Genomic DNA, 14067 nt, shown 5'->3' with positions numbered 1-14067 from the left:
TTTACTAAATCAATGAATGAATCTTGATTGATAATTAAATACATTGCAGTCAAACCTGCATTATAACATTGTTTTCCAGACCAATAGTTAACTACATTTCCCTAAAGCCTTTGTTTCGTTTAGTTGCAGATGATTGGTTACAGTTCAGCTAAGATTTCCCGTGCCTGCCTGTGTATGGCTCTGCAAAACTGTCAATCAAACGCAATACATCTGGACCAATGGGCTCCGGAGTTTGCTTCCCGGTGGGCGGGACTACTGCGTTTCCTCACACATCAGGCTTGTTTCCTGGTCGTTGCTAACAACCTGCTGCCTGCAACTTCGTCCGTCCACTCTTCGCTCATGCACTGAAGGTTTCCAGCTGTGGTGTGTTTGAGATGTGTGTGAGGATGAAGCCGTGTCGACTCTGAGTGCAGTCTGCATGCTGCTCCGTGTGTCTGCTTTCTGACGCTCGGGGTTTGCAGTCTGGCCTCCAGCGGCGGCTGCGAATTAACTTCATTTCTCCGCGTCGCCTGGCTCCGAAATCATGTTTATTTCCTAAAGATGGCGGTGAGGGGGACACTGTAAACTAAATGACTGTCAGAAACATCGCCTCCATTTGTAATATGGTGAGTAAGTCGCCGTGTGTGTGTGTGTGTTGCTATCGATCTGCCTGCAGACAGTGTTGAACCTGGTCTTGTGTGATGTACATGTGTCGCCTCCCGCTGCAGCCAGACGCACTGTGCAGGCTGAAGGCTCCTTGAGGATGCACAGTAAATCTGATTGTGGCCACTGCTTGTTAGGTTATCCACTTTAGCAGGTCCCGAGGCTCTTACAGGCCCAAACAGTGGCTTCATAACACGCTGCTCTCTCCTGGTGGCGTTGACACTGTGCGCTGCAGCCTGCAGAGGCGACACAATGTGCAATTTGTAAAGCTGTCACCGATGATTGACACGTGAATGGAGCAGCGCTCTGCCTTCGACAGCCTGTTGTGATTGCATAATGTGGTGCTGCTGCAGACGACTGGTCACATCCTCTGGTAGCAGAGAGCAGGGATCTGCACTAATCTGTGTTTACGTTGCGTGCAGGGACGTAAACGTTTCTGCATAATGTCATGGCCTAATTTAGAAGAGACCGTGATGTGCACTGAGTTCTATTAAAGGAGATCAGGCATCACCTATATATCATGCAGGTCCAGTGTGAAATGCCTCCTAGAGAAACGTTGCAGCACAGCTGAAGACAGGGCGAGTGTCAGTGTTCTCTGCAGGGTTGTTACAAGGCAGGATGTCTAAATGGTTCAAATAAAACAAATAATAATACAGTGACAGTGTCTCTTAGCACAGAAAGTTTCTCCAGTCTGCAGCAGGACAGGATGATGAGCAGCGGAAAGTAAAAGTGTAGGAGTACTGTGTTATAATAGAACAGTGTTGTAATTTGTGTCTCTAAGCTGCACTGTTCCCTACCTACCTCACTGCCTTCTCTCTGTGTGTATGTTTAGTGTTTTGTGTACTGGCTGCTGCAACACTGGAATTCTTTATTGGAGGAATAAAGTCTCTATTTTATAAATACTGACACGTTCATGTGTTCATCTCTACAATGTTGCTACTGATGGAGCTAATACACACATAACACTCTCATAATAATATTCCTCAATTATTAGCAATGCTCAGAAATTGTAAAAACTGTTTTTATAATATAACTACAACCCAAATGGTGTAATTTCGAGTTCTTCACTAGATCAGAAGTAGCTGCTTTGCATCAGACAAAACTCTTCACATGCACAAAATGAGTCCCTCACTTAGTTTCAATAGAACAGAGTTGATAAATGCATGTTGTCAGCAGCCCACGTACTGAACTAACAAGTTGTTATTAAAGGGAGTCTAGGAATAGTTTCTCTTTTCATTATTTATTAACAGCTAAATGTTGGTCAAGGACCCTCAACCAAGTAAAAGAATAAAGTTTATACAGAAGACAAGGTCAAACGTTTCCAATGGAAGACATTGATAATGAAAAAGCCAGTGATGATACTGTGTGAGAGTCACGGCTCTTAGCAGCTTCTTCACGTCTGCAGCTTTTACATTGTTCTGATCCGTGTTGCTTTCTTGGAGGATAAAGCATTTTGTCCTTGGAAATAAATAATGCAGCTGTCGGCAGCTTTGAATGAGGAGCTCAGATGTCAAAATATGGCATCGGGTGTCTGCGTGGGTTGTGTGGATATTTCATCTTTCTCCCACGAACGTTTTGTGTGGATTTTTTCGTAGTTTGTCAGGTGCACTGAGGTTGGCTGTCAGCTCTGTTCGCATTTGTAGAATAAAGGCCAACGTTTGCATTTGAAGCTTCCCCACAAAGAAAGGATTGGGATTTGTGTGTGTACTGTATGTGCTGCAGCATGTCTGACTGAAACTGAGGAATCGGACAAAGAGGCATTCACAGTCTGCTTTGACAGAGGGAAATGACAGTCACTGAAAGTCAAAGCCTTCCCCAAACTAAATTGTCCTCTGTGTTCGCTCAACAAAGCCGTGGTTCATTTGGAAAAGCTTTGAGCTCTGACAAGAGATAAGTGCTCTGTCAGGCGCAAAATGCTCCCGACTTTTGACATGGCTCTACCTGTTTAGACCGTATCCTTTTCCCTCTTTGACCGGATTTTTTTCCTGGGAACTAAAAGAATCGAGATGAGTACATACTGTGGGAAAACGAGACCTTGAAATTTGGCAGACTACATCGTTTTTATTAGTTCGACACTGTTTTAGAACGAGGCCGCTCACTATGGTTGATCTCGTAGCTTCAACAGCCTGTTGCTGCTCCTTGACTTTATGAAATTTCCATTTTAATTTGGCTAAAAACACACATGTTAGACTAAACAGGCCAGCAGGCTGTCATCGTAGCCCTCTGACTTTCCATAAACTGAAATATGCAAAGTGTTATATGAGATGAGGTTGATGATAACAACAGCTAAACACACATTCTCATGTTTCCTTGTTTTGTCCTTTTAGGGCACCAATGCCTCTGCTCTGGAGAAAGACATCGGCCCGGAGCAATTCCCAATCAATGAACACTACTTTGGATTGGTCAATGTGAGTATCACTAAATCCTCTCATACAAAGGTCATTTTTTAAAGGAACCTGCTGCGGGACCTTGGTGAGTCATGTCCACTAGTGGTCAGCTGGTATCAAAGGCAGTTGTTTGGCCATTCAAACCCACATTGAGCCTGTTGGTATTTTTCCACAAGCTAATTTAAATGTTTTACATTTGACATTTTCAAAGAAAAATCATGGCCTGAAATTCGTCGTCTTCCTTTTGTCCGTGTGCCTCCTTCTTCCCTCAGTTCGGCAACACATGTTACTGTAACTCAGTGCTCCAGGCTCTCTACTTCTGCCGCCCTTTCCGGGAGAACGTGCTGGCCTACAAAGCCCAGCAGAAGAAGAAGGAGAACCTGCTCACATGCCTGGCTGACCTCTTCCACTCCATCACCACGCAGAAGAAGAAAGTGGGCGTCATCCCGCCCAAGAAGTTCATCTCGCGCCTGCGGAAGGAGAACGGTGAGAAAGAGTGTGTTAAGTAGCCGACTGCTGTGGGCCATTTGATGTGACTGACGGTGATGCTGCTGCATGGACACGGGCCCAGTTTGGTTTGTGTGCTAGACTTTCTGTCAGTAAAGCTCTGCAGGATATTTATTATCATGGCTCTGTATGTATGATAGAGAGGGAGGAGAAATTGTCCTCCTGTTAATTAAATGCAGATGACAGTGTATTAGCATTAGTCATGCAATTGTCAAGTCCTCCAATTTGCTTCTTGTGACTTGAGTCCTTCACCTCTGCTCGATGGAGGTCTGACATACTGTAATAGGAATACATCTGTCAAATGGCTTTTAAAAGTCTTAATGTATACAGTTTATAACCTAACAGGATTAATTAGATACCATTTCGCCTCAGTCACTTCACCACGGACATTAAGAAATGTTTAACTCAGCTCTGGTACCTGCTACATTTCTGCTTTCTCTGCCGAAGTTTACTGTGCAGAAAGTGTCTGCGGTTATGTTTGTTGTGAATTCTGATGAACCATACAGAGTTTCATGATGTAGACAGGGGAAACAGTGCAATGGAAAGTCTTCCCAGCAGACGTGATGACATTTAAGTATCAGTGTCAGGCTATTCGGCATGCTTCAGCAGAAAAGGACCTTTGCTAGTTTATTGTTAGTTTAAAGTTCGATTAAAAGTCCTCTTTTCTGTGTGTAGTTTGGTTTCTGTCATTGAGGAATCTGAACATGGGCTCAAATCAAAACATCTGTGAACGTTGACCATTTTCTATATTAGTATTTTTTCGTTGTGCGCCTCACAACACTCGTGTGTTTCTCTGTTTGTAGCAGCGTCTGCCTTAATGTGGTCTAAATGTTTGAGGTAAAGGGCAGGTGCACGTTGGTGGTAAGGTCATTCAGAGAGTAGAGCTGACAGAGAGGCCGACTGTTCTCTGCTGTTCATATTGAGGGAAGCTCTTTATGTGAATGAACAATGCCATCTCTGTTGGGACTCCCCGACTCTGGGCTCTTTCTTTCTTTCCTGCTTTTTTTTATTTTTTTATTTTAACCCTGCCTCAGCTTTCTTCCTCCCTGATCTTCCACTTCTCAGTTTTCACCGTCGACATACAAACCTGCCAAAACAGTATGTTTACGAATGGTTGTATGATGGCGGACGGCTGTTGAATTTCTCTCCTCCATAGACAGATTTTTTGTTTTGTAATTAAATTAACATTATTTTGCAGTTGCATGTGAAGACTGCTTTAGGCTGAGTTGCTTGGTGCAGAATCATTATGTAAAATGGGCTGATAATCCATATGAATTCACTTGAACTCAACATTAACGGCCATAAACAAACCCAATCAGTGGCCTGCTACGAGTTCTCACCCTTTACTTTCTTTCTGCAGATCTGTTCGATAACTACATGCAGCAGGATGCGCACGAGTTCCTCAACTACTTGCTGAACACGGTGGCCGACATCCTGCAGGAGGAGAAGAAGCAGGAGAAGCAGAATGGGCGCCTCAAGAACAACGGAACCGCTGTCACAACGGAGACTGAGACGGAGAACAAAACAGAACCCACGTGGGTTCACGATATCTTCCAAGGCACACTGACCAACGAGACACGCTGCCTCAACTGTGAAACGGTGTGTGGCTCTCGTGTGTTGCTGGTGTCATTGCAGCATATATGATGTCGCTATCCGTCCACGACTCTGCTGCTCTTTATATCAGCCTGAATATGTGATCTCTCCTGAATAAGACGCTGTGAGGTACAAACAAAACAAAACACACCTGCAGCGCACACACCCAGTCGACTCTGACCAGCCGCTTTACGTCAGGGCTGCCAGAGGCTTTGTTTTCAGAGTTGTGGGTGAGGGTGTTGAGGGTTGGGTTGCCCTGAACAACCCCTGCACACACCAAGGCTCAGCGCTGCGCAGAGACAAAAAGGCGCTCCGTATAATAAGCATTTCAAAGAGCGGCTGTGTGCGTATAGTTGTGGGCGGGTGGGTGTTGTGTCACAGCACAGCAGGCTTATCCTCACTGACTCAGTAACAGAAAATGACAGTTGAGTTACATCAGTGTCTCTCCATTTCTTTGACAGGTGAGCAGCAAAGATGAGGATTTTCTAGATCTTTCCGTGGACGTGGAGCAGAACACGTCTATAACACACTGTCTCAGGTGGTAGTGATCTACTATAGATTCAGTCACAGCTAAACGCCTGACTGTACAACTGAATAACCGAGCCTCTTGTGGCTTTCTCTCCCCTCCTTCAGGGACTTCAGTAACACAGAGACTCTGTGCAGTGAATACAAATATTACTGTGAGACATGCTGCAGCAAGCAGGAAGCACAGAAGCGGTCAGTAAAGTACACAGATGAATACCACTGTGATGTGACATTGTGCAAAAAACACTCTTCTCTGAGCATGTATCCTTCTCTGCAGGATGCGTGTGAAGAAGCTTCCGATGATCCTGGCACTGCACCTGAAGAGGTTTAAGTATATGGAGCAGCTGCACCGCTACACCAAGCTGTCCTACAGAGTGGTTTTCCCCTTAGAGCTCCGTCTGTTCAACACATCTGGGGATGCTGTCAACCTGGATCGCATGTATGATCTAGTGGCCGTGGTGGTTCACTGCGGCAGGTACAGTAAGCTGATCACTGGGCCAAATGAACCAGTTTAACACATGATGTTCAGTGGGGCGTTGGGTTTGGATTGAGGCTCTTAACGTTCGTGCAACTAGAATATGCAGGATGAAATGTTTGGAAGAACAAAGGTTGCAGTGTCATATTTTAACAGTGTAGGAGTTTTTAAGATCGCAACTTGTGAACATTAGAGCGTCACTGTTTGTCTCTGTTTTCTCAGCGGCCCAAATAGAGGTCATTACATCACCATAGTGAAGAGTCATGGCTTCTGGCTGCTGTTTGATGATGACATTGTGGAGGTGCGTCACTCTCAGCCCATTACAGTCTTCTTAATGTTCCTTGACTCATCTCTTTGTGCTTTTACTTTTGTTTGTGTCAGTAAACCACGTTTCACTTCTGTTGTGCAGAAAATTGACGCCCAGGCCATTGAGGAGTTTTATGGGCTTACCTCAGACATCTCCAAAAACTCTGAGTCGGGATACATCCTCTTCTACCAGTCCAGGGAGTGACTGGAGCTTGATCACTCACACAGGATGAGACTGAATAGGATGAAACCTTGTTTTTTTATTTACCTTCAGCCTAACAGACCCAGAGTCCTGCCATTTCTATTCCATCTTGCTCCTCTCATCCGAGTCGGACTTCTCTGACACATGTGCCAATTGTCTGTCCTAGTGTCAGCCTCTGGGCTTACCTGTGCTTCATCTGTAATTTGCTTTTTGTCTCTTAGTCACCTGCATCTGGACTGCACTTTAAAACAAAAGCAAACATGCTCAACAGCATGACAGACACTACAAGGAGTCTACGTCCACATCAGGCCCCACACGCTTGGTGTAGACTACCAGGAACATGGTTTGAAAAAGGGTCTGGTGCACATACAGACAGATGACATAAACCGTACTGTATCATGTGTATGTATATAAGGTCTGCTTCCATGATGTGTCAGTCCCTCGTGATGGCTTTCATTAGGGCTGTTCTCCTCATTGATGTCCAGTCCTTCTGTATGTTCCTGTCCCTGGTGGATGCATAAGAAGTGAATGAAGTTGAGATGCAGAGTGATATTTAAAGCAATATCTGAGAATTGACTAGAGAATTCACAATCTGACCTCTGCCTAAACTGAGAAACCTGTTGACAGCATAGAGGCACTTAATCTGAGTCACATGTCCAAACACTACACATGATCTGCTGAATCTTAATCATTGTTATTCTCATAGAACCCCCTATTTATTGAACTTATATTTATTTCTGTTATTTGTAGATGTATGTTAAGACTCTGAGATATAAGCTCTTAGTGTGGAGTACATGGTGTGTAGAATACACGTCTTAATGGCGGAGTAATAACAGCTGAACTATTTAGTTCTGTAGTTTGCATGTTACATAAAACTATGAGACGGACAAACATGATTCAGATGAGGCACAATCCACAACTCTCCGACCTCCTGATTGACATTAAAAGGTGAAAATAGTGCAATAAGAGGTGAGGTGAGGTTATCCAGCGTGCAATTTCCCAGTGAGACTAATAAACAACACATGTTAACGGTAGAAGTAGATCTGTTTTGTGTTAGTGGCAGATCTTGATGCTGTGTGTTTGTCTGCTCGTGCTATCAAACTAGCCCCCCCCCCCCCCCCCCAACACGTGCAGTGCCGACTACCTGCTGGGATGTGACCTTACATGCCATCGTGTTTTGTTTTCCTCCATTACTGCGTTGAACTACAGTTTAGTAGTTTTCTCTTGGTTTGTCTCTCATAACGTAAATTGTGTGTCATATGTAGCACATTGGAATCCTGAAGCCCACAGAGGCGTAATTTAAGCTTTGTTGTTAATTGATACAATATCCTTGTACTGTAGATGTTTCCCCGGGGGGTGTTGCCTGTAGAGTAGTGCAACATCAAACATCACATGAATGACATTCCTGTAAGCTGCTCATCATTTCAGACACACCTCACCATGAAGTAGGAGCAGGATTAATCTGCCGGCTCAGAGTCTGTCTATACAGACAGAGGCAGATTTTGAAGTGAAAGGGGTGAAACTGGAGGTGTTGAATGCACTCGTTTCCACTGTCTCTTCCATTTAGTCTGTTACCGAGTGAAGACACGGGGAACACTTGCCAAACTGGAGTCGATACTGACCTTTAACAGGACATTATTTTCTTTGTAAGGCTACAACTGTACATATATATTATGTAGAAAAACACTGCTGGAAATAGGAAAATATTTTTTTAAAGTGGAGATTAAAATGTAAAGACACTCTTGGCAAAGATTTTAGCTTAACGCTGACCACTGGTGAGATCCTGTTAATAAATACTGTGCTATTTTACAATCACTCGATCACATAATCAGAACTGTTCAGAAGTCACCATCTGTCATATTGTTGAAATTACTGGGTAGAACTGAGCCAGGGTAGAAAAACAGTAGCAAGAAGAGTCTGAGACGGTTTAAGCTTGAGTGAGAAGAGAAGAGACTCAACGCACTGATCTTCCATTAACACTTATGCACTTGGTCTTCTATTACTGTGATGGTGTTTTACCTAGGAGGGTTCAGGTGCAGAGTCCTGCATCAGGTGAGAGCTGACAGAGATCGGTTGTTTGGCTGAAAACTGAAAGTGCACTTTATTAGTGATGAGCTTCAATGCTTTAACATGAAGAACCACAGTCTAACACTCTTCTGTTCAATAAAATGACTATCAACTTACTCGGCAGGTCACTTGTTTCAATTGCCTCACTGTGAAGTTTATATTTGTGGTAACAGCTTTTTGGAGCTACATGTTCTACCTCCATCAGATCTGAACTTTACTACTTTGTTCAATGACCAGTTTCCTTCAAAAGTAACATTTCCGAAATCCCCAGCGCTAACTTGTTAATTAATTAGCATGTATTTTATTTCAAATAATTGAAAATATGTTATCATGTTTCAAGTTAACTTAACAATGTATTGTATATTTAGGAAACCAAACTCAAAAATAATTTAAAGTTTTTTTTAAAGCAAATTATACTGTTGTTGAGTGTTTTCTAAATGTTTTTTTTCATATTGGTATGCTAGAAGAGACTGTCCCAGTTTGTAATAATCATAATCATGTTCATAAGATTCAAGTAACTGATGAAAACCACTGGCTTTAATGTTATATCACAGAAGTACTTGTCACCTCCACAGCATCCAAACGTGTTCAGAACATCTTAGTCTTAAGGAAACATCCTGTATATTTTGGTTTTCAATGGGAATTAGACAGCATGTCCATCTTCACTGCTATCAGCTGTGCGTCCTCTCAGTCACCCTGAAACCTCAGCTAATCCCTCTGGAGAAAAAAGCCAGTGGCTGCCAGGAGTCTGACACAGTCCTTAGTCTGTGTTGATGCTTTCATCCTTTTCTCCTCTTTCGCTTTTCACTTCTGCTTCATCTCCTTGTCTGCCCTCATTCTGAGGCTGCATCCAACAAGGACACACAGGAGGACAACACTCGGACACAGGGTTGTTTTTTTGTCACAGGGTCTCTTCATATGGTGGTAACTAAATATTAGGTAGTAATAATAGCAAGGCATTCTAGGAAATCTACTGTTCCACTTGCTTATTAATTCCTAGGTGAAGACTCATTTTCAACATTTCTACTGAACAAACATATTGTTTTAGTCAGAAATTGAAGAATGACAACAAAACAACACTGGTCAGGTGGGTAACTGGTACCCACCACAGTCAAGTACCATCTTGGTACAGTATCAGCAGTACAGTGAGAATTCATGCTCTCATCATGGCACAAAGCATCCAAACAAGTGATCCTGCCATTATAAAACATCCCATATATCCTCTGAAGTGTAAGAATAGAAGCAGAAAAATTAAACACCAGCACCAGAAACACCAGCAGCAGTGGTTTATTGGATCAAAGTGGTAAAGCTGCTGGTCGTCACGTACCCACAGCAGCAGGTCCTGTCTGCCACTCTCACCCAGCATCTCTGGTTCATGTGTGTTTCCTCCATGTCAGTAAACAGTGAATCTGAGCCTCATTCCACGTACCTGCAGTGGCTCCTTCAACAGTTCGGACCCCTCCCTGTCACAGTGTTTAGTTTATTGTCATCAATGGTAGCATTCGAGCAGATTCTTCAAACTGAAAAAAAAAAAAAAATCAAGAAACATATGAAACACAGACTTCACAAATAAACCAGAAATACCAAAATGATCAGCCAATATCAGTATAAGTCACAAATTATGTTAATTACACATAATTCTAATGATCGTCTGCATCATGAGCTCACGCCCCGACAGAGAGAGGCCTGCTATACTAAGTTATATAACTTGTCGTGATGTGTTTGCAGTATTGGGCCAACTGGAAAAAACATTTTTGTGCTGTTATCACTTTGAGAAGTCAAATAATGACACGTAATGATAAGAAGTAAGAATCTACAGCGTTGGACACCTGGAACCAGCAGCAGTGGGAACTGGTGCATTGCAGCTGCAGTCTTTTATCAGGGATAATTTTACTCACAGGTCGCACAGAGTGTAACTTCATTAATCATTTCATTCTGTAGTGACACAGCTGGAATTTAATGGTAATTTATCTGCTCTTTTATCCACTGTTTTTTTTTTTTTTTTCAACATATAAATGGGTAATTTGAGTAATCAGGAGCTGATACAACTGATCAGTTAGTACCCAATCATGCTCTGTGACGTACATCTAAATACTGAGAAGCCCAACTGATTCTGTTCTGGATCAAAATTGCAAGAAGAAACTGTCTAAGTGGGTTTGGAAACTGAGGTTGACACAATCATGATGCTTGTGCAGTAGTGTGATATGTGAGATCAAGCAGAAGAGCAGCTCTTCCTCAGGAGGCTGATAATAACAGTCCAGGACGTCAGGATCCATTAACTGTGTCACATAGTCCCTGCACAATTGCATATTGTAGAGAGGGGTATTATAGCATGTTAGCATCGTCTGATTTATGACCATTAAATAATAAATAATAATCATTTTACATGTAAGTAGACTGTCTTTTGGGACAGTCCACTGAGGGAGTTTGTCAGTAATTTATAAATAATTACATAATATTAATTATTATTAAATGATAATAATTAAAACTACACTGAAAAGCCACAGGTGGTCGACCACTGACCACAGACTCTTTCTGTGAAAACATCCTGGGAGCTTCTCAGAAGCACTTCACCTCCCACGGAGAGGTTTACACAGGAAAACATGCACACCTGAGCACAAATATACACACACACACACACACACACACACACACAGCCACACAAAGAACAATAAATCAACACATTTTGCTAGACCTTCAGCTTCTTCCGAGAAACTAGAGTTATGTTACATGTCGGTTATGCAAAGCTGAGATCCAGGAAACGCTTTGTGATCATATAATAATGAGACAATGTAGAATTTGGAAAAGTGGCAGTTCTATTTTTGTACAAGGTCCTTGTGAAAAACAAAGTAACTTTCAAATCATTGCAAACTATTTACATGTCGGGCATCAAATGCTCTTTGTGTTCAGTCTTCTTCGTAATATTAAAACAGCTTCATTTAGACAGTTAAAGTTAAAGGCTCACTGTTACAGTTGTTTTTTTTTCCTCAGATTTCATCAGTGTGCAGAGATTACAAGCCATCATTTCCACTTCAAATCCAAAAGGAAAGAAATGCACACACAAATGACTCTATTTTAATCACGGTGCACTAAATTAAGCTGTAGAACACAATCTTAAGTCGTTAGTCATGGCTATTTTTGTGGCAGCTACATCAAGAAGAAAAAAAAGAACAAAATAAACCAGATACTTGTAACTGATTATTAGAGCAGCAGTCAAAAAATAGATGTTTGATGTAAATCTCTTTGAAAAGCCCCCAGGGAAAGAAGGGCTCAGTAACTTCCAGCTAGGACCTACGTCTGAAAGGAACACAGTCAGTGTGTCACCCAGTTTGTGTCCACAGTTCCCTAAATGTCAATGACTAACAGTAAGAGACAAAGATCAACACAAAACTTAAACGCGCAGCAGTTTTCTCATGTTATTGATGTAGCCTGGGAAAACTGGGTGACACATAGGACACAACAACTGGGGTTCCTGGCATTTTTATGAAATAAAAGAACAAAAGAACAACATTTGGCAGCTGGTATGGACACAAACACAAAACAATACCAAACGAACAAGCTCTGTTCATCCATAGACCGACCAAATAACTATATGTTAGCTTTGCCAAATACTTACTTCATTTAGGTCATCATTCATCATGGTAATAAGACAACAACAAACTGCTGCTTTGATGGAGTTTGTGAACTGTAAAGTTATTACTGTAAGCATACAACGCCTTCCTGACAACTTTGGCAGACTCTGTTTTGTTTTACAGTTTGTTATTCCGCTGAATTCAATTTGCAGGAAATTTGATGCATTGTTTTGCTGCAGAAACCAAGAAGGGACATAGTTTATAACAAACAGCATTTCACTTTTAGTGGACCGAAAACATGGTTTTGTGGGAAGTCTGGTCATACAGTTACTCTGAGAAACACAAGCATTGAATCTACTAATCATCTCAGACACACTGTCAGTTGTTTATGTGGTTCTTATCAAACCATTACAAGAACTTTAAATGAAAGTGATGACAACTGAAAAACCAGAAAACAAACCAGACTTTACTGGCATTACAATAGATAAATGACTGAGTGAGGGGGTACTGGAATTCCTGGGACTATAGCTGTGCAGATGTGTTTTATTATTACTGATTTATTTATTTTATGTATCCATAAACAAGCACTACAGTTGAGTTTATTCTTGATTTGTGCTGCATGGTCTCTCTGCAGTCACCCTGCAGAGCTTAAATCAAAGTCTCTAAATGTTAACAAGGCTGTCACACAGGGTTCATTTCTGAGGCCACTTCATTGTACTATTTATATTAATAGTCTTGGTCTGAATGTTTCCCATGCAAATTGTTACTTTTGTGTGGCCAACAGCATTATTTAAAAAAAGAAGCAGACTTCACAGCATTATTCAATGTTCCCACTTTCTACCTTTACAGTTTATTCAGTACTGACAGATGTATTTGAAACAAACACTTCTCTCTTTTAACTAAAGTTATCTATGCATACACAGTATATTTTCCAGAGAGAAGGTCAGAAACCATCATCCAGAGATACTGGGCTCTCAAACAGAAATCTTCCCATCACACAAGGTGTAGCAACTATTAATAATCTAGTCATATTTCAGTGTGTGACACTAATGTTGATTCATAAAATGAGTGAAAGAGGCATTGAAGAGCAGTGCAGTCAGACAGGAAAGGCTACTGTGTTTTAATTACTTTAAATCTAAAGAAAAAATGGAGATACTGCTTATTGCTGCACAGCATTTTTGTCTGATTAGCAACAGGTGGCGGTTTGTATTGACGTGTCAGTGCTGTGTTTGTTGACCTGCTGTCAATAAGAGTCATAACAACAATACAAAGGTATTAATTGACAGTTTTATATGTAAAACCACCTTAATTATCTTCACTGCACACAGGGAGAGTGGATTTCCTTCAGGCATTTCTAATCACATTATTGCCCTTAGAACATGTCCTGTCACATTTCTCACGCCACCAAATCAGCTTTGTCCCCTGGTCAGAGACTGATAATGACCAGAGTCAGGACCAGTGACCCTGACCCTAATAAGGGGAAGCTGCTACAGGCCTCTCTTCTCCTCTCTCTCTCTCTCTGTTAACATTTGATTGCACAGGTCTTCAGTGTATTAAGAAACTAGTAAACGCTTAAGAAAATTACAGTGTTGAACTGCCATCTAGTGGTGACATCACTTAGTCTGATTACAGAGACCCGTGAAACTGTATGATCTGCTTCTGCAAGTACTGAGGGTAAAAGGTCAAATCTTTTCATAATTACACAAACTAAACACACAAACACACATAAAAGCACAAACTGACATAGTAAAATCATGTTTTTCTGACATCTTACTATAGTGTTCTGTCCGC

The 14067-nt window shown here is 41.8% G+C and overlaps 1 protein-coding gene across 1 annotated transcript; it reads left to right on the top strand.

The window, feature by feature from the left end:
• The first annotated feature begins 247 nt into the window (after positions 1 to 247).
• usp46 (ubiquitin specific peptidase 46) lies at positions 248 to 8820 on the top strand. Its single transcript, XM_026346326.1, has 9 exons — positions 248 to 605; positions 2970 to 3050; positions 3302 to 3515; positions 4897 to 5135; positions 5591 to 5667; positions 5763 to 5846; positions 5932 to 6129; positions 6352 to 6430; positions 6539 to 8820. The coding sequence occupies exons 1-9, from the start codon at positions 570 to 572 to the stop codon at positions 6638 to 6640; spliced, it is 1110 nt and encodes a 369-aa protein (XP_026202111.1). The 5' UTR covers positions 248 to 569; the 3' UTR covers positions 6641 to 8820.
• Positions 8821 to 14067: the final 5247 nt, after the last annotated feature.

This window comes from Anabas testudineus, chromosome 4 (genome assembly GCF_900324465.2).
Source record: "Anabas testudineus chromosome 4, fAnaTes1.2, whole genome shotgun sequence".
In the NCBI taxonomy this organism is placed as follows: domain Eukaryota; kingdom Metazoa; phylum Chordata; class Actinopteri; order Anabantiformes; family Anabantidae; genus Anabas; species Anabas testudineus.
Note: the sequence above shows the minus strand (reverse complement) of the source record. Positions and strands in the feature narration are given on the sequence as shown.